At 40.3% G+C, this 19,868-nt stretch overlaps 1 protein-coding gene across 3 annotated transcripts in view; it reads left to right on the top strand.

Annotated features, from left to right (window-relative positions):
* Positions 1–19,868, top strand: part of Pde3a (phosphodiesterase 3A) — a 275,229-nt gene that overhangs the window by 234,019 nt on the left and 21,342 nt on the right. For all 3 annotated transcript variants that reach the window (XM_006976484.4, XM_042274252.2, XM_076568189.1), the window contains exons 6-9: positions 7,120–7,339; positions 11,464–11,549; positions 14,146–14,300; positions 15,696–15,833. In XM_006976484.4, coding sequence (XP_006976546.1) covers positions 7,120–7,339; positions 11,464–11,549; positions 14,146–14,300; positions 15,696–15,833 — 599 coding nt within the window. The remainder of the gene's footprint in view (positions 1–7,119; positions 7,340–11,463; positions 11,550–14,145; positions 14,301–15,695; positions 15,834–19,868) is intronic.

A 19,868-nucleotide genomic window follows, 5' to 3' on the forward strand; every position in this document is an offset into this window, starting at 1 on the left:
CCTTAAAATGAGATTTATATGCGAACCACTTGAAAATTGCCCGTATTCCACTGATATTCCAAGAGATGCCTTGAAAGACAAACATGACATTAAAGCATAGGACTCAGGGAAGGACACCTGGTTGCTCATCTTCCTCTGGCTGTCCACTTCCCACTTGATCTGTCCTCTTGAAACCATCACTCAATCTGCTTAAAATCTCTTTTGTTTAGTGTAGGAAGACACTTTCCCCACAGAGTTCAAGTTCATTTGATCCCTCAGTTAAGTGACCAAATAACAATTATTAAATAACACAACCTGTTAGATTCAAGAAGCTAAAAATTGGGACTGCAAGAAGGCTCAGCATATTTGTTGCCAAACCTGAAGAGCCGAGCAGAACAGATGCCCAAAAGTTGTTCACTGATTGCCATGTATGTGTGCTGGCAGACACGCCACACAATAAATACATGAATTTATATGTATATATAATATGGAGCTGGAGAGATAACTCAGCAATTCAGAGTATGAACTGCTCTTCCATAGACTAGGAGTTATATTCTCAGAACCCATCGATTGTGGCTGCCAGTCACCTGTAACTCCAGCTTCAAAGGATCCAATGTCCTCTTTTGTCCTGGGGATGTACCTGTGAATACACATGCCACATACATGTGCACACACACAGACGCACATATATGTAATCAAATCTCTTGCTTTAAATCTGAAAGCTATGACTCTGGCACACATTGGAAATGACAGTGTATGAAGGCACAGCTTCATGCCACTGCATCCTATTCCCTGTCTTACTTACTGTCTAACTAAACCCAAGAAGAACGTCCACTCATCATGCCCCAAGGGTGATGGTAGAAATCAGTCCCCAGCATAGCAGTCTGTCATTTCTCTGGGCAAGGGCTTGATGTCTCCCCATCATGATTATTTTGTAGGGACTAGGTATAGTGGTGTCCTTAGGTTGCTGTCATCATGGAATAAATACTTTATAACATCCTTATCCAATTTGTGCCCAGTGCAAATCAATTACTAAAATTCTGCCAAAATAGAGAAATATATTAAGAATCAAATGACCGCTGGAGAGATGGCTCAGAGGTTAAGAGCACTGACTGCTCATCCAGAGGTCCTGAGTTCAATTCCCAGCACCCACATGGTGGATCATAACCATCTGTAATGAGATCTCGAACCCTCTTCTATATATATAATAAATAAATAAATAATTCTTTAAAAAAAAAAAAAGCCGGGCGGTGGTGGTGCACGCCTTTAATCCCAGCACTCGGGAGGCAGAGCCAGGCGGATCTCTGTGAGTTCGAGGCCAGCCTGAGCTACCAAGTGAGCTCCAGGAAAGGCGCAAAGCTACACAGAGAAACCCTGTCTCGAAAAAAAAAAAAAGAATCAAATGACCCTAGATTCTACTTCTTCCCTGATTAGTTAGGTTCTTCTGGTTTTGTTTGTTTGTTTTCATTTGATTTGATTGGCTTTTTCTTCTCCTAATGTAATTTTAAAAATCAACACAAAGCAGAAGTTTTCTTATAGGATTTTCATACATACTTAGTTTTGATTGCTTATCTCTTTCTTCTATCTCAATATTTTGTTTTGTTTTTGCTTTGTTTTTATTTTTGTTATTGTCTTGTTTTGAGACAGAGTTTCAATGTGTAGCCCTAGGTGTTTGGGAACTCACTCTGTAGATCAGACTGTCATTGAACTTAGAGATCTGCCTGCCTCTGCCTTCCAGGTGCTGGGATTAAAGGTGTGGGCCACCACTGCCCAATTTAGCTTCTTCTTTCTCACTTTCTACCATCCCCCTTGCTTACATCTTTCTGCCCATAGTGGTCTCTTTCTACCATGGTATCACATATGTGCTACAAGCCTCCACCTCAGTGTTGAAACCCTATTTTCCTTGCATTGATGTCACGTAGTTTGGCTGCCCCAGCTAAGCAAGTACCCAACTATGTTTGATGCAGTTGGTTCTTTTGCCACCTGCTTTTCAGTAAACTATGTGTGAAGAGGCTGGGGAAAGTCTTTCCTGTAGAAAGAGGGTAATGAAATGGGATCCCAGGAGGTGTGGGCAGGAATGCAAGAGCCCTAAGCCTCAAGGTACAGACCAGTGGACACACTGAAGCTGAATTATCTGTGTCCAGAGTAGAATGATGTTCTTTGCACAAATCAGACTGATGGATCTCTTCTGTTCACAAACCAAGTGAGCTGTATGCTCCCTGCTCCCTCAGTGGGCATTCCTTTGACATAGCTGAAACACAAGTGATCTTTACCAATGACTAAAATAAACAAATAAATAAGCAAACAAATAAATAAAATAAATGTATGGATCAGATCACACAGGAGTCCTCTGATGAAAGCATAACAATGGGAGATTTAAATGTAATTTGCATTTGCATTTTTTAATTTGTATGAGTGTTTACCTCTATGTATATTTGTGTACCATATGTGTGCAGTGTCAGCAAAGGCCAATAAAGGTCATCAGATCCTCTTGAACTAAAGTTACAGATCATTGTGAGTTGCCATATGGGTGCTGGGAACCAACCTGGGTCCTACAGAAGAGCAGTAGCCCTCCTAACCCCTGAGAATCTCTAGAGCCCCTGACTTGAATTTTAAATCTTGCCCTTCTAGTAGGAGTCACTGAAAATGGGAAGCTACCATTACGTCATTCTGCTTCCAAATTCCTCTAATTCATAATTACTGCCTGTGTAGTAATCTTATGCGAGGGTCTTGTAAGTGTGGGCTTTCTACTATGGTGAATCCAGATGCCTTACGTCTTATAAACTAGACTTAAGAGAACACTTTACATGATGATGATATTTTTTTGTATGGTTCTTACTAAAACATTGGTACAGAGGCATGTATTTGTCAAAAAAGCTGTTTTATTTCTTTTTTCATATTTATTTTGTTTCTATTTATGTACATGTGTGTTCATGTGTTTGTGTGTATATGTACACCTCTATGCAGGTCTCTGAGGAGGCCAGAAAAGAATGTCTGATGCCCTGAAGCTGGAATTACAGCTGCTTCGGTGCCTCCTGATATGGGTTCTAGAAGCTTAATTTAGGTCCCCTAAAGGAACAGCAAGTGCTGTTAACTGCTGAGCCACCTCTTCAGCCTAGTTTCTTTCTTGCTCAATTAAAGTTAAACTGGGAGACTTTATTACTGCAATGCAAATGGATTTACTTCAAGAATTCCTAGGCAGTATTCCTTATCTTCCCCTCTGGTTCCCTCTGTGCCTTGAAGCATATTTTCTCAGGCTCTTAGGAACAAGGAAACAAAGTCTAGGTTACTCAAATGAGTCAAAATTTTAGCCTCTTCAAAAGTTGTATTATTTATTTGTTGCCTATCAGTATTTTTAAATGTTTCATATTAGGATAATTTAAATCATTGAGGGATTTGTATGTCATGATCTGTGTCTTGTTCCTGGAGTCTCTTAAAATTACTCAATTATAAAATGAAGATAAATATATAAAAAAAAAGTATGCATGTTTAAGTCATCCAGTGTGTGTGTGTGTGTGTGTGTGTGTGTGTGACACAAAATTAGATATCTTCCCTCTAAACTTAGATTGAAGACCCTTAAAGATTCTTAGAATCAATCTCTCTCTCTCTCTCTCTCTCTCTCTCTCTCTCCTTCTCTCTGTTCTTCCCTCCCTCTCTCCTTCCCTCTCTCCCTCCCTTCCTTTCTATCTTTCTACCTTGCAAAGAAGTTTATTTCTAATTTCCCTGGGGAAATACCTTTTCTATACCTATGATACTTTATTCCCTCCTTTCTGAAGTGAAATGGTATTTGGTGATTACATATGGAGCAATCCTAATCTGAAAATCCAAGTTGGGACATTTTGGATTGCCAAATTTTCATTAGAGATGCTCAGCTATTGAAGTTGGTGTGAATATTTCCAAATCCACACAACTCGGAAATCTGAAATTCTTCCCACTGAAACATTAAAGTATACTCTGCCTGTGTCTGCATTAATCTTTTATCTCTCCATCTGTCTGAAGGCTGGTGTATGGAAATGTGTGTCCTCTCACCACACCATCCCTCGTGTTTCTTTCTTTTTTTTTTTTTTACTTGCAGTAAATGTTGCACTTTCATCATCTCCTCCACCCTGCACCCTAAATCTCTGCTTCTCCCTGTTAGTGCAGAGACCTGGTGCTTGTTAAAGAGTTCAAAATACATAGAGCAAAGAACCATAAAAGCAAAGTGCTTCTCTGCTGCACATTTATTTAAGAGTTCATCCCAGGAGCCTTAAAGTCTGCTTATTAGTTTAAATTTAGTTAATCACTGAGTTCCAAGAACGCTAATGGCTGTACAGATTTTAAAATGTGTATTTAAGAACGAACCCCTGTGTCTCTACAGCTATCAGCTCTCAGCTACTAAAACAAAATCAGTCTTCTCATAAATTGCCCTCAAAAACACATTTGTGTCCAGATAGAAATGGAGAAGTTCCCAACTTGCTTTGAATTAATGGTCTGTTTTAAAAAAATAAAAATAAAAAGACTTAAAGAGGGGGGTGCTGAGGGGGGCAGCTCAGTCGGGAAAGTGCTTGACTCAAGAGTTCAAGCCTCATCATCCATGTAAAGAGCCAAGCCAGGCTGAGGCAAGCCTGCCATCCCAGCACTGAGGAGGAAGGGACAGGAGGATTCCTAGGGATAGATGGTGACCAGCCTAGGAGTATCAGTAAGCTCCAGGTTCAGTGAGAGACTCTGACCCCAAAATCAAGGTGAAAAACCATTGGTGAAGACAGTGAAGATCATACTTACCTCCATACCCTCATACAATCACACACACACACACACACACACACACACACACACGTAACAAAAATAGTAGAAAGGTAGCCCCAAATCTGGTAAGTTGCCATCAAAATGATGGAGCCAGTATGTACAGCAATGCTGATATATAGGCTCATTTTTAAAGCACAACCAGTGTTTAAAACCCAATCAGGTTTCTGGCCCAGAGACCTAGGATAGAACCAAACATGACTGGAGAAAAAAAATGTCAGTGTATTGATTCCTAATGATATTCTGCTATAAGTTATTGATTGGTGCCTAGTTCAATAGTCATCAGAGAGGCTTCATCTAACAACTGATGGAAACAGATGCAGACCCACAGCCAAACATTAGGTAGAGCTTGGGGAACCCTACGGAAGATGGGGAGGAAGGATTATAGGAGCCAGAGGGGTCAAGGACACCACAAGAAAACCCATAGAATCAACTAACCTGGGCTTCCAGAAGCTTACAGAGTCTGAACTGACAACCAGGGTGCTTGTATGGGACTGAACTAGGGCTTTTTCATATATCTGGCAGTTGTGTAGCTTGGTCTTCTTATGGGATTCCTAACAGTGGGAGCAGGGGCTGTCTCTAATTCTTTTGTCAGCATTGGGGAACCTATTCTTCATAATGGGTTCCCTTGCCCAGCCTTAATACATGGGAAGGTGTCTTAATGCAATTTAATATGCCATGTTTTCTCAATATCCATGGGAGGCCTGCCCTTTCCTGAATATAAAGAGGATAAGAGGATAAGGTGAGGCAGGGAGGGTGGGAGCAGGGAGGAGGAGGGACTGGGAGAAGAGAAGGGAAGGGAAACTGTGAATAGGATTTAATTAATTTTTAAAAAGCCCAGACTGACCAGTGCCGGCCTCATCCCCATGTTCTCCTTCTCACTAGCTCTTCCTAACCCTGGCAACATGTTTAGTTACTCTCTCTGGGCCAAGGTGGGTTCATCTGTTAGGTACAAATATGAGGGATTGTTCTGCTGGTTAGGAAGCAACACAAAACTATGCTGCAAGGGGCTCAGTAGGGAGGTTGTCCACCATGCTGGGAACCTAACAAAAGTGTGAAAAGAACACCAAGGAAACCCTCCTACAAGTTATAATGTTCCACTCTATGGGGCAGCAAACTTGGCACTGGGAAAAATCAAACTTCTAAAGGGACTGAATTTTTGACACAAGGCCACCTGGACCAGCTGCCCGTTAGCTGCACACATTCACTCTGAATGTGATATCTGGGGCCATCAGTTTCCCTGAGAGGGGATAAGCAGACGCCTATGAATGACTTGAAAGTCATTCGTCTTTCTCCCCCTCCCCCCAATTTTACTTGTACTCTGCCTTCTCTGTATTTGGGAGGAAGCAACTTCAAAAGACATTAGTCTTATCTTACAGAGTGAGAGGTCTAAAAATCCTCGCCAGTGCCCTAGACAGACTCACACTGTAGCATAAATGTAAACATGGGGAGCCTGGCATAAGTACCCAATTTTGAAGTTTAAGCTTTAAGCCTACTGTGTCGTTTGTGCTGGATATAGCACATGTTTTAATGTTCGCTTCAAACTTACTTTTCTTGGAGTGCATTTTCACAGAGAAATGTTCAGTTCACTGGATGTGTGAATAGTTAAGAAGTCTAATTGCCTCCCCCAGTGATCATCTTCACTTGCACATTTTAAGCATTCTATAACTCCACTGTGTGCTCTGAACTTTAAAGCAATGGTGGGTCTGGAGGAATGGCTCGATGATTTAAGAGCACAGGCTGCTCCTGCAGAGGACCTGGGTTTGATTCCCAGCACCCACATGGTGATTCACAATCACTTAGAGAACTCCAGTTCCATGGTATCTGGTGCCATCTTCTGGCCTCGATAGGTTCCTGCACACATGCTGTGTACATAAACTTACCCAGGCAAACACACATGCATGTTTAAAAAAAAAAAAAGTATTTCTTTTAAAATGTAGTGAGTTTTGTTCCAGCTGGTATTTTTTCAGACACATGAGACCATTGTAATTGTTATTTTCAGTCAGGATGACAAGAGAGAAACAAAAATGGGAGAAGAAAATAATATCCTTCTGCCCTGAGGTGGCTTAAGGCCACTGTGGCTTCAGCGGGTATGCTAGCCCTGCCACCAATTTCTCAGGATAATTTACTGGTAATATTTTCATGCCATGGAGTCAGTCCAGGTACATATCCCGTCTCTGGATGGTGGCATAAAGATAAGACCAGATCTGGGGCCAAGCATGATGTTGGTGGCTACTGATTGTATGTATACAGGGTGACGGTGACAGGAAGTGACGGTGACTGACAGGAAGTGACGGTGACATGTTTGCATTTCAGGGATGTTTGTTGAATGACATCATAACTCTCATTCTCTTTCAGGTGGCCTTGCTAAAATTTCACCTGTACCCTCTCCCTCCTCCTCACCTCCTCAAGGATCGCCTGCCAGTAGTCCTGTTGGCAACATTACTTCAGCACAGTTTCCAGAATCCTCTGAAATAACTGCCAAGCGAGGCCCTGGATCTCATAGGGCCTTAACTTACACCCAAAGTGCCCCTGACCTGTCCCCTCAGATCCTGCCTCCACCTGTCATATGTAGCAGGTAAGACCTTTATACTGGTAAGAGGAACCTATAGGATAGTGTGATGTTATGTTTGGGACTGTAATAGGAACTTAGTGTTTCTAAGGCTCTCTATAAATAGAAACTTCATTTTCCATTTGGTCTGAACAGATCTTTGGAGAGAGTACAAAGTAATTAGCTGTATATATTTGGTTATATACTAGTAGGTGATGGATAAAATGTGTTTTATGGACTGGAGACATGGTTCAGGGGTTAAGAGTGCTTGCTACTCTTACAGAGGACCTTAGTTGGGTTCCTGGCACATAAAGCATTATGGCTTGACTCACGTGGTTCACTGAATGAAATTAAGCAAATGATTTCTTTTTACATTGCAATGAAACAGAATTACAAGCTGGTCATAGGGATGAATGCTTATAACCCTAGCACTCAGGAGGATAGCTGGGCAGTCAAAGACAGCTTGAACTAAACACTGAGTTTGAAGCCAGCTTGGGCTAGAGTCTAGGAAACCAATTCTCAAAAAGGAAAGGATTGAAGGAAGGAGGGAGTGGGAGGGAGGGAAGGAGAGAGGAAGAAAAAAAACTGACTTACCATGCATTATCAGTGGAGGATTAAAGAAGATTTTAATGTGCCTGAAGTGATTATTTTTTATCAACATTGTCCATAAATAGGAAATACCTCCAACTACTGCATATTTTTGTTATTCTCCAGTCATATCTTCATTTTGGATACTTAATCTTAAAGTAATAAATATTATTAAAGATTTCCATATTTTTATGTATATGGGTATTTTGCCTGCATGTATGTATATGCAGTACCTTAGGAAAGTGGCTGGGACTGGAGTTACAGATGGTTGTGAGCTACCACGTGGGTGCTGGAAATCAAACACAGATCCTCTGGAAGAACAGCCTGTGCTCTTAACCACCGAGCCAACTCTCCATTCCCTAGTATTAAGTATTTTGAAGTAGAAGAGAGGCAAGTGTTTTAAGCATAGTCCTGAGAATGCCTTAAACAGAATGTTATTGTCTGCAGATAATGGAGATGACTATGTGAATGCATTGGAAGCATGAAGCTTTCTTATGTCTCATGTTTATTAACACACTCCATTTAGTAACTAACAATGGATACTAAGCCTTACACATTTCATTTGCTTGTAGCTTGTCTGTAAATTCCTTGTGTCATCACTGTGGCAGGATACCTGAGATCAAGAAGAAATGGTCTACTTCTGCTTACAGCTTGAGTGGTTCCTTGATCCTCTTGTTTTGGGGCCTATGGCAAAGCAGAATCCAACTGAGGATGCTTTGTTGTTGAGAAAAGTGAAGACAGAGAGAAGAAAGGTTGCAGGTCCCAATATCCATTTGAGTCCTGCCATGGCCTACGTTCTTCCCCATAGGACCCAAAGGATCCCCCAGCTCTAGACAGCACCACAGACTATTGAGCAAGACTTGAAGACATAACACCTGGGGATCTCTCCTCATCCAAACTTGACTGCCCTAAGACAAATAAATGTCGCTTATTTTATCATCTTTATTTTTACTTCCTTTCTCTCTATGACTATTTTTAAGTGGAAAAAATACCTAACCTTGATTATTGGGCAAAGACCAGAGCAAAATGCTATTCTAGTACCATGCCAGCTTTTTAAGTGAAAATGAGCTCTGTGGGCTTTCAACCCAACACAGCCACCTTCCCAGAGCTGTTGTGCAGTCAGTCTGAGACACGCTACATCACATTCACTGTGCCAAGAGCTCAGAGGAGTTCTTGGTCTGTTTCATGTCGAGTTCTCTGAGTTCTCTGGACCCCAGAGCCAATTCCCTTAGGTTAACACCCTGTAATTGTTCGCGCATTTGACATTCAACAGGCTTGCTGAGGGAAGCATTGTTCTTTGTTCTGTATCCCAAGCCAGGATAAAGGCTCTCAGAGTGATTCCCATTAAGAACATCTGCTTCTGGCTTTTCCAAGGGGTTCTCCCTCCCTCAAGACTTATGAGAAATAACCATCTGAAAGAAAAGCTAGGGGTGTTCAGGAAAGCTCTATGGCTTGCCCAGCTCATTCCAACAACATTTTCTTGCTTGTTTTTAGAGGGAAGAATGTCACAGAGTTTTCATAAAGAGAATGAAGGAAAACAAAACAAACAAAAAAAAAAAAAACAAGAGGATTTCTCTGTCTCCTTGTTCAGTTGATTTTAGAAATCCAGTAGTGTGCATTTTATTTGTTTGGGCTTTATAAATCTATAATTCAAACCAGGTTTTATAATTCCCTTCAAGGAAGCCACCCATGTAGTCACAGAATGCTCCAGAAACACACAACTAACTGTTGTGGTTTCCCCTGCTGAACTCGAAGGGCTTGGAATTGAACCTAGTCTCTTGACTGTTGTAATGCCTTTGCAACAAGCTATTTACTTATTTACATATGTATGTATGTATGTATGTATGTATGTATGTATGTATGTATGTAGGGGGGAAACAGGAGCTGCTCTATTTGAACTAGTAACTTAAATAGTCCTCTTAGATATTGTCAGATAATGAAAAATCTTCACACACGATTAGAAGTCCTAAGTTAGTTTGGTCTTTTTATTTCTTTTCTTCTTTTCTTTTTATCCCCTAAGGCAAGATGATGGGTTTCCCTCATTAGAAATAAATCCCGTATAATGCTTTTCTGTTTATATTTCAGAGTTGAAAACTAAATTTACATAGTATGATGGTATACTGTAGCTGGGAAATATTTTGCTGCATGTACAGTTAAGAAAATGATGAGACATTTAGATGTTAAACATTAGATATCAAACTAATTTCTTTCCCTTTATGCTGGGTCATCTTGTAGCTAAGTAATTATGAGACAAAAAAGTTCTCCTGAGATCTTTTATATTATTTGGAAGAAAAGAGTCCAGCCACAAAATAGGAGATGAAAAACTAATCATGAAGTAGCTAAACAAAATAATAAAGGAAGGGCCAGTTTGGATCTCAGTAGGGTTTGTGTGATTACCTTTTGACTTGTGAAGTAGTCAAATTGTTGAGAAAATAAAGAAAAAGATTCTCCTATTATACCAATCTCTGGGTGGGCCACCACTCACTTCTCTGGAAACTTCCATCATCTTGGTTGTCCACAGATCATGTTGGCTCATTTTTTTTTTCAAACATTAGTGTGTACAATGTCATTCACTTTTTCCACAATGTCCGTCTCCTTTGTTCATTTTCTTAAGACCTTAAAGGATGAATGGAAAAATTTGCAGTAAATAAATACACTTATTTTGGGAAAAATAAAATCCTATCATTCTGTTTTAACATTTATTGTCTTTTATTAAAAATCTGATTAGAAATTGAGCATCCTAACTCCAAGAAATGAAGTTATGAGGAGTAATGAGGCTCTAAAGGTGTCCCACTGGAAAAGATAGTCATAGCTAGACATGTGCCAGGACCTTCAGAACCACTTCACAGATAAATGGCTGTTATTCCAGTATTTTTCCAAATAATTTAACAACTTTAGCAGCATTTCAATGTAAATATGTGGACTGAGGAGGAGGAAGAGAGTCAGATGGAGTTTAAAGTCCCTTTGCTCATCAGTACTCACCAAAGAGGACTACCTATCAGCAACTGCATATAATACAAAGTGAATTGCCCTCCTAGACGCACCAGTAGAAGACTGTGATATTTTATTATATGTGCTGTGTGATGTCGATATGAAACATGGAGGCTCCTGGAAAATGGCTAGCTCTAGACAACCCTGACTTAATCAATGGATGAGGCTATTGATACCCTTATAACTAGGCATATTATTGGGATGTTGGAAGCAGAGTATGGGAGCCTCATTAGAGGAAGTAGGTCCCTAGGGTTGTGCTTTGAAGGGTATTCCTTGACCCTGGCCTCTCCCTAGCTCTCCCTTGCTTTCTGTGAGCCATAATGTAGCTCACACTTTGTCACTGCCCTGATATGTTGTCTCAGTTCTGGTTCAAAACAGTGGAGATCCTGACTGAGGACTGGCACCCCTGAACCATGAGCCAATAATAGTCTTTTTTCCCTGAAGTATCTCAGGGGTTTGGTTACAACAGTGAAAGACTAAGGCGGGGAATGGTTGATATTTATGAAGATACTGTGTGTTTAATAGTGTTTTAAAATGTACGGAGGTACTTATGCCTTCTCAACATTTCTCAGCTGTGGCAGACCTTATTCACAGGGGAATCCTCCTGATGGACCTTCAGAGAGAAGTGGCTCAGCCATTCAGAAACCAAACAAAACAGGTAACACACTTTTTGGTATTCTGTAGTTCAAAATTCAACATATTTTATTTTATATTTTCCTCCTGACAAAAAAAGGCAACTTGAATTGCTGGCTTTTTTTTTTTTCAAATTGTGAATTTTAAATTTATGAATTTTTAAAATTGTGTGTGTGTGTGTGTGTGTGTGTGTGTGTGTGTGTGTTTATGCACATGAGTGTAGTACCCATGTAGGCCAGAACTAGGCATCAGATCTCTTTAGCTGAAGTTGAGTTATGAGTTGTGAGCCTCCTGATGTGGGTGCTGGAAACTGAACTTCCTCTATAGCAGCAGCAAGTGCTCTTAACCACCGAGCCATCTCTCCAGCTAATTTAAATTAAATGTAAACTTAAAAAGACCAACAAAGATAAAAATCATCCTCAAAACATTATCTAAATTTAATTCATAGCAAATTTTGAAGGTGGATTCTCCCAGGCATTTTTGTACTTGGACACAAGTGTATATTATTTTCAAGTCAGAGAGCCCCCTTTATACAATGTATAGCACTGTATGTTACATGGTATACTATACATAAATGGTGGTTCATCTTGATGCCTTGTTCATTAGAGAGTTGCCTATCCCAGCATGTATTTGTGAGATCACCAACCCCGATGCTAAAATATGACCCTGATTGTACTGTTCAGGATGATATGGCTCTTCCTTGAGGCAGTATCCTCAAGTTAAGGGCATAGGTGCTGTAACCTGGATCACCCCTCCTTCTGTTCCCCACTCAAGTGTCATCTAAATTTCTGCACCTTAGTCCTTTCACTTGCAAAATGGCAGAATAACAGTAGTATCCACTACATAAAATCACTGTAAAGATTAAATACGACATGTGGGGGTATGAAGAGATGATTTGGAAGATTTGAGCATAGACTGCCCTTCCAGAGGACCTGAGTTTGATTCCCAGCACCCACATCTGGTAGTTCAACAACCATGTGTAACTCTAGCTGCAGAAATCTGATGCTTTCTTGTGGCCTCTTTGGGCACCACATACATTGAACACACAGAATCATTTATTTCTCATTGGATTATGGGGTCACTGTAAGTAGCTACTGCTTGTGATGTTGCTGTAATAATTATTTTGGTTGGCATAGCTCTGTGGGTTTATTTGTACTGTGCTGAAAGTATACAATGTAGAAATCAAAGCATCTATTAAGTGTAGACTTTAAGGTCATGGTACCATCAGGAATAATTATGTATCCCTATCAACATTTCTTAGTAGATACCCTCAAACAAAATTTACTGACATTTTTTCTATGAGAATCTTGTGTAGCAATATGCAAAGGGCCAGGAGAAGTCAAAGGAAAATTATCTGTGTGGTTATTGTGTAGCTTATTGAAGACTTAGGATGCTTCTCCAAGTCTCCCAGGGCTAACAGGATGAAGGCATCAGGTCAGGTCACCTTCCTGGGCTCTCGAAGTGCCATAGTCCTCCAGTGCGCAGATCACCTTCATGGGTTCTCACAGTGCCATGGTCCTCCATTGGAGCTTCTCCTTCTCTCCATTGATCAGGAGTTGTACCTGATCAGTTATGTTTTTATTCTGCCCTTTGTTCCTAAGTTTATCCGGCAAGTAATTATATTAGAAAGATGGAAGAAAAAAAGGGTCCTGAGATAATGTTACAAATATTTCATTCTTCCTGATGACTGTTTGGAAGCATGTTATTTAGACACTTGTATTTTTTTCTGGTTGGATTTTCAGCTAATAGTTGCTGACTGGAAGGAGAGATAGTGGAGGAAAGAAAAGGAGGAAGCTTAGACTCCCAAGGACCTGGGACATACACATGAGATCTGTCCACTCACAAGAATGAGCCATTGCTTCATGCTCTACAGACTACTCCTTCCTGTGTGTGTCCACACGCTTATTCCCATCACATATGCCTTTAATTAGTGTGTAGTCAACTGTTTCCTGGCTTAATACAGTAGAAGAATAGAGGAAATAGAAATTTAAATCCAGCTAGGGGATGTGTAGCTCAGTGGTAGAGTTCTTGATACCATGTATAAAGCCCTAGTTTTGATCCCCACTACCAGGAAGGAAGGAAAGGAAAGAAGGAAGGGGGAAAAGAGAGAAAGAACAGGGAGGAAAAAATGTGATCTTATAGAATTAATTCAAACAATTTATCTAAAAGTTATTATTGAGGGGTAATTGACTGTCACATAAATCACACATCTTAATTCCCACCTATTTGTTAGGATTAGAAATGTATTTTGGGGACTGGAGAGATTGTACAAAGGTAGGAATTGCTTTCCCAGAAAACCTGAGTTCTGTTCCTAGCACCCATGTTGGGTAGCTTACAGTCAGCTGCCTATAACTCCAGTTCCAAGGGATCTAACACCTTCAACTGGCCTCCACGGGCATATAAATCATGTGCATGCAGACATACATGCATATAGTCAAAACTAAAATAAACCTTGAAAATGTATTTCCCTCCCTATTATTCTGTTTTTGATGTGTAGATATATGAAAGCAGTCTTTCTAAATACTTTATAATATGCTGATGTGTTTCAGGAGCACTTACTTCCTTGTGTCCCCTTCCCCATCATAGGTCTCTTAAAACAGGCTATTCTCTTTCAATTGCAGATGACACTTCCCAAGTTACCTCCGATTATGAGACCAACAACAACAGTGACAGCAGTGACATTTTGCAGAATGAAGAGGAGGCCGAGTGCCAGAGAGAGCCACTGAGGAAAGCATCGGCTTGTGGCACCTATACTTCCCAGACCATGATCTTCCTGGTAGCCCCACATCACTAAACTCATTCATTTCCATGAGAACTTGCTTCTGTGGCAGAGACTGGCTTAGGGGTAGATTCTGTTGTCTTAGGTTTATAGCTGCATCCATTTGGATCCATGTGTCTGTATCCTTTAGGTGTATTGTTACAATCTTCCTCTCTCTGAGCATATTGGTTTCTTCTTGATTTTTTTTTAATTTGGTAATGAAAAGTTTGAGAGAGAGAGAGAGAGAGAGAGAGAGAGAGAGAGAGAGAGAGAGAGAGAGAGAGAGAGAGAGAGTCTGTAGGTACATATGTAGGAAAGCACATATGGGAAGTCCAGACAACAACTTTAGGTGATCTTACTCAAGTTCCATCTGCTTTATTTTGAGACATTTATATCTGAGCTGTTCAGATCAGCATTATTCCTGGAGAATGACAGCTGCCACATCTTTCAGGAATGTAATTTTATCCCCGAGACCTGCTCTCCACCAGACAACTTGCTCTGTGTAAATGGAAGGGCAGTCAGTGTACAAAGCATCTTAAATCAGGATACTCATATTTTCTCACCACCACAACTATTTTAAAAAGTAAAGAAAATAAAGAGAATAAGTCATTAAAAATTTTGCCTGAACAGCTAGTTTGAAGGTACAAGCAGCAAAAGCATGGTTAAAGAAAAATGCTAAGGACAGCAGCTGGTGATTACAGGCAAGTCAGCTGCTCCCTGTCCTTGGCAGCCATGCTTAACCTCACTTAAATGTGCACCCATGAGTGTCTTTATACCAGGTAAGTCATCATCAAAGGACCTTTTAGAATCAGTACAAACCTGATCTACTACAACAAGGAAAACAAATACTGGTTCACTTACGAACCAAGGGGGGTATCAAAGCTATACCAGAAGATGCCCTAGGAAAATTAGTCAACCAATCAATCTGTCTTTCTAAACTATTAGTCTAATATTATATTACCATTTAATATGATTAGTTTATTAATTTTTCCTTATTCACAGTTTTTTATTACACTGTTTGTATTCATATGTAAGATGAACACTTGGTGCTGGGAAGATGGCTCTGTTGGTAAAAAGCTTGCCATGCAAGCATGAAAGATGAGTTGTATCCATAAAACAAAAAAAATCAGTATGATTGATGGTGGTCACTTGCGATGTCAAAGCTGGGGACCCAGAGAAAGGTGATTCCAAGCCCACTTGCTGCGCTCCAACCAATGAGAGACCTTGTCTCAAAATAAAGCAGATGGAACTTGAGTAAGATCACCTAAAGTTGTTGTCTGGACTTCCCATATGGTTATGAGTTACCATGTGGGTGCTGGGATCTAAACTCAGGTCCTCTGCAAGAATAGTAACTGCTGATGATTTTTTAATAGAAAAACTATATGCGGTTCAATATCTTTATCTCTATTACAGGACAAACCAATTCTTGCCCCTGAACCGCTCATCATGGATAACCTGGACTCAATTATGGACCAGTTAAACACCTGGAATTTTCCAATTTTTGATTTAGTGGAAAATATAGGAAGAAAATGTGGTCGTATTCTGAGCCAGGTAAGAAATGTATGCAAGCAGATGACTTGAGACACAGAAGGAAACAGTCCGTTGGTGGCTAATCTGTACATTCCCAACACCTGTAGGTAGGCATGCAGAAAGAAGTGAAATTTTATCAGAGAACATGTGGTAGGTTCTATGGCTATGTGCTGACCAAATAACAACCGGAATTTCAATTGAGTATTGCTGTCTACAATTAAGATATTATGTAATTTTTAAGGCAACAGAGGCAGAGGCAGCAAGATGGACAAGTGACCAAAATTCATAGAATCAAGCCAAAGAGAAGCTGGCCTGGCCTCGGAAACGAAACTCCTGTTAATGATGAATCCATCCCTATAATTACATCTCCTGACTATTGTTTTAACTTCTGAATATCATAGTGCTTAGGTTTCATGAAAAATAAGGTACTGTGCAGAAATATGTATCTCCCCCACTGGCTTGGGAAACATCAGAATTTTGTGTGTTTGAAAATCAAAACAATCTCTCTAATGGAAATACAGAGTGAGTTGCCAGGTGCATGACAAATGTCTTAGGTCTTGTTTCTGTAAGAGATACTCTCTCGAGGCTTCCCTATTATAGGACTGATTGTTTGGTGGAAGTGGAAGGAAAACATATAGAAATTAGGTGCTTAAATATACTTGTTTGAAAAACTGAAGCTAAGTGATGATTGATTGTGTTATAAAATAGCCATCAAAATATGCATGATCCAGAGCTGTGGAGATGGTGCACCTGTTAAGAGCAGTTACTATTCTTGCAGAGGACCTGAGTTTAGATCCCAGCACCCACATGGTAACTCATAACCATCTGGAACTCCAGTTCCAGGGATCTGGTGTCCTCTTCTGCACTCTCTAGGCACATAGTGCACATGTATACATGTAGGCAAGTACTTATACACATAAAATTAAAGTAAATAACTAAAATTATATTTATAGTCCAAGGGGTGGTATTATGGTATATCAATATGTATTTAAAATATGAGTAATATCACAGCACCCCCGAAGACTTCTGACTTTGGTGAATCTGTGGTCACCTTTGGCTCTGTGAATCTCTACCTCAAAAATTGCAAAGCAACACCCCAAAAATGCTTTCAGTGGGATCAAGACCCAGCCCCATTGATGAGGGCCACTTATAACTTTTCTGTGAAATACTAGAAATTTGTGGAACACTGGTTCTTCTCTACCCTAAGACTGGCTGTCCTCAGCTGCTGTTCAAGAGCCTGAGTATGGAGCGTCTTGGGGAAAATACAGTTCATAGGATTTGAACAGGAAACTGGTGCTCCTACTTTTAGTGTTAAATACACAGACCCAGAGAATTCATCTGGTCTTCAAGAAAAGACCCTTCCTCTAAAGGAATTATCAATCAAGTTGAGAAAGAAATCTGTTTCAAACCAATGATGGATCATCTTAGATGATGAGCTATGAAGCAGAAGCTAATTACCATCTGTATAATATGTCAGTGTCCCTCTTCTAGACTTATCCTGGCCATGACCATGATACAGTGGCAGGCAGCCATGTTTATGGGGAGTCGACAGTTCCATTCATCTCTTCCTGAGCCCTTAGTGCCAAGCTGTCTGCAAAGCTCACTGATCTTAGCAAGTTCAAGGCAGCCACTGTATCCAATTTGCCTTTGTGTCGGAATTTGTTTTTCCTCCTAGGAGTGTTTGAATCCAATTGCAAAGTGTGACACCTAGAGAGAACCAGGCACATAATGTATTATGCCACAAAATAGAGCTGTGGTCCATGCAGGATCATTCCTTTCTACCAGGGATTGTGTGTGGTGTATACAAGGAGAACTGAGAATTCTTATACACTTTTGCCCTTGATGCACGGTACAGGTTCCCACAGACTTCTCTCTCTCTCTCTCTCTCTCTCTCTCTCTCTCTCTCTCTCTCTCTCTCTCTCTCTCTCTCTCTCTCTCTCTCAGACAGTATCACACTGTAGCACAGGCTGGCCTACCTGAAATTCCCTATATAGCTAGCTTCAGCTAGCCTCAAACTCATGACAGTCTTCTTGCCTCAACCTCAGAATTCTGGGGTTTCAGATTCCATACACCACACATGCTTGCTTGTCTCTAATCTACATGGTAACTATAGGTTTTTATTGGTGGTGGTCATGGCAGTGGTTGGCTGGCTGGTTTGTGGGGTTTTGTTTTGTTTTGTTTTGTTTTGAGACAAGTCTTATATAACACAGGCTGCTGTCAAGCATGCTATGTCACATGGAACTCTTAATCCTCCTGTCTCCACCTCCTAAGGGCTGGGATTATAATTTTATGTCACTACACCAGCTTGGTATAGGAGTTTTATTTGTTTATTTGTTTTAATATCCATGTTAGAGAAGAAATTTAGGCTTGAAAGAATATTCTGCTTTGCTTTCTTTTCCTTTATTATTTTTTTTTTTTTGGTTTGGTAAACATTGAGTAAACATTAGACTTCATGAGATTAGCCTTCACAGAAGTCCAGGTCCTTTTCAGTCTGCTACATACCAGCAACCCATAAAACACTTTCACCTATAGCATCATCCAGCCCTCCAAACAGAGAGTGTGACCACATAGCATGGTGACCTTGGTGGCTTAGCTTTTCAGTACATGGACAATAGAGCAAATGCTACTGCAAAATTTCTGGTGTTCCTCGGTGCTCTCAAAGGTAAGGGAATGAGTAATCTTTTTTATTTTTGTCTTGCTAGAGATTGAATCCACTGTGCTGAGCTCATGGGCTCTTCCAGTGAGCAACACTCTTAGCTCTGCCATCTGTTTAAGAGTCAAGGATACCAGTAGACATTAGGAATATTTAGGATAAATAACAAATCTCAAAGCTCACCCACTTATCTTTTGTATGTCTGTGAACAAGTCATCCACCAAGACATGCTCTTATATCCCTCTCTATCCCTTTCACCTCAATCAGTCATGGAGCATAGAGCTTCCGAGGGAACACAGTTTCAATTGCCGTGCTAAGTAGCTCTTTCTGAGACTCTGCCTTTAAGTTTATGAGTCACAAAGTTCTGATTATGGAAAAGTCCCCCGGCCCCCACCCTGACTTTCACACCACCTTTAGTGAGATGTTAGGACAGCTGAAATTAATTAGCATGGGCAGACCAAGAATCACCTTTTGTCTGAGACTCCACAGGGCCAAGTTTCACATCAAACAGGTTTTTGAAGCACCATATGTGCAGAGGCCTCAGCTCCTGGCCTTCTTGAATTCTTTGAATCTGAATATTTTACATGTTATCTTTTTAGCAAAAAGTAATTTATCTTATTTTATTAATATATATTTGTATTTTTCCTGCATGTATGTCCGTGCCCCACATGCATGCCTGGTATCTATGGAGGCCAGAGAGGGCATTAAATTTCCTGGAACTAGAGTTTCAGATGGTTATGAGATACCATGGGTGCTAGGAGTTGATGTGGTGATATTGTATTATTGTGATATTGATCCTTGGTCCTCTGTAAGAGCATTCAGTGCTTTCAACCACTAAGCCTTCTATCCAGCCTTCAGATTTTAAAGTTATAATTACTCTTTTCAGTGAAGACAGTTTGCTCAATTCATGATCCTTTCTTCTTGAATTCAGAATGACTGTGTGTGAAACACTAGGTGGTTGATTTTGATGACAGATCCTTGATATCAATATCAAGCAGTTAAGACTACAAACTCCAAAACTGACATGTACAGTTCCTTACCAACTGGGTGATCATCTGCAAGCTGCTCAACCTCTCTATTTTCATCATCCTCTGCCATCAGATATTGGAAACTCATAGTACCAGTCTTAAAATGTACTCTGAGAACTATCTATAAATAATTAGTATGTGCTGACTGATTAGAGTACTGGTCTCTTTTGGTGCTGTGTGTATGTACACCATTGCCATTGTTACTGTAATTATTATTGATTCAGCATGCATTGTTAATTCCCTTAGTGCTTATATACAAGAACTCAAATATTGGCTAAGACAATAATAATGAGAATAGTAGGAAGAACTCTGTGACTAGCATTGAAGTCAAAGCCATGACAATCTTACTGACACATCCTCCCAAGTGCTGGGATT

Source organism: Peromyscus maniculatus, chromosome 3 (genome assembly GCF_049852395.1).
Source record: "Peromyscus maniculatus bairdii isolate BWxNUB_F1_BW_parent chromosome 3, HU_Pman_BW_mat_3.1, whole genome shotgun sequence".
Lineage (NCBI taxonomy): Eukaryota > Metazoa > Chordata > Mammalia > Rodentia > Cricetidae > Peromyscus > Peromyscus maniculatus.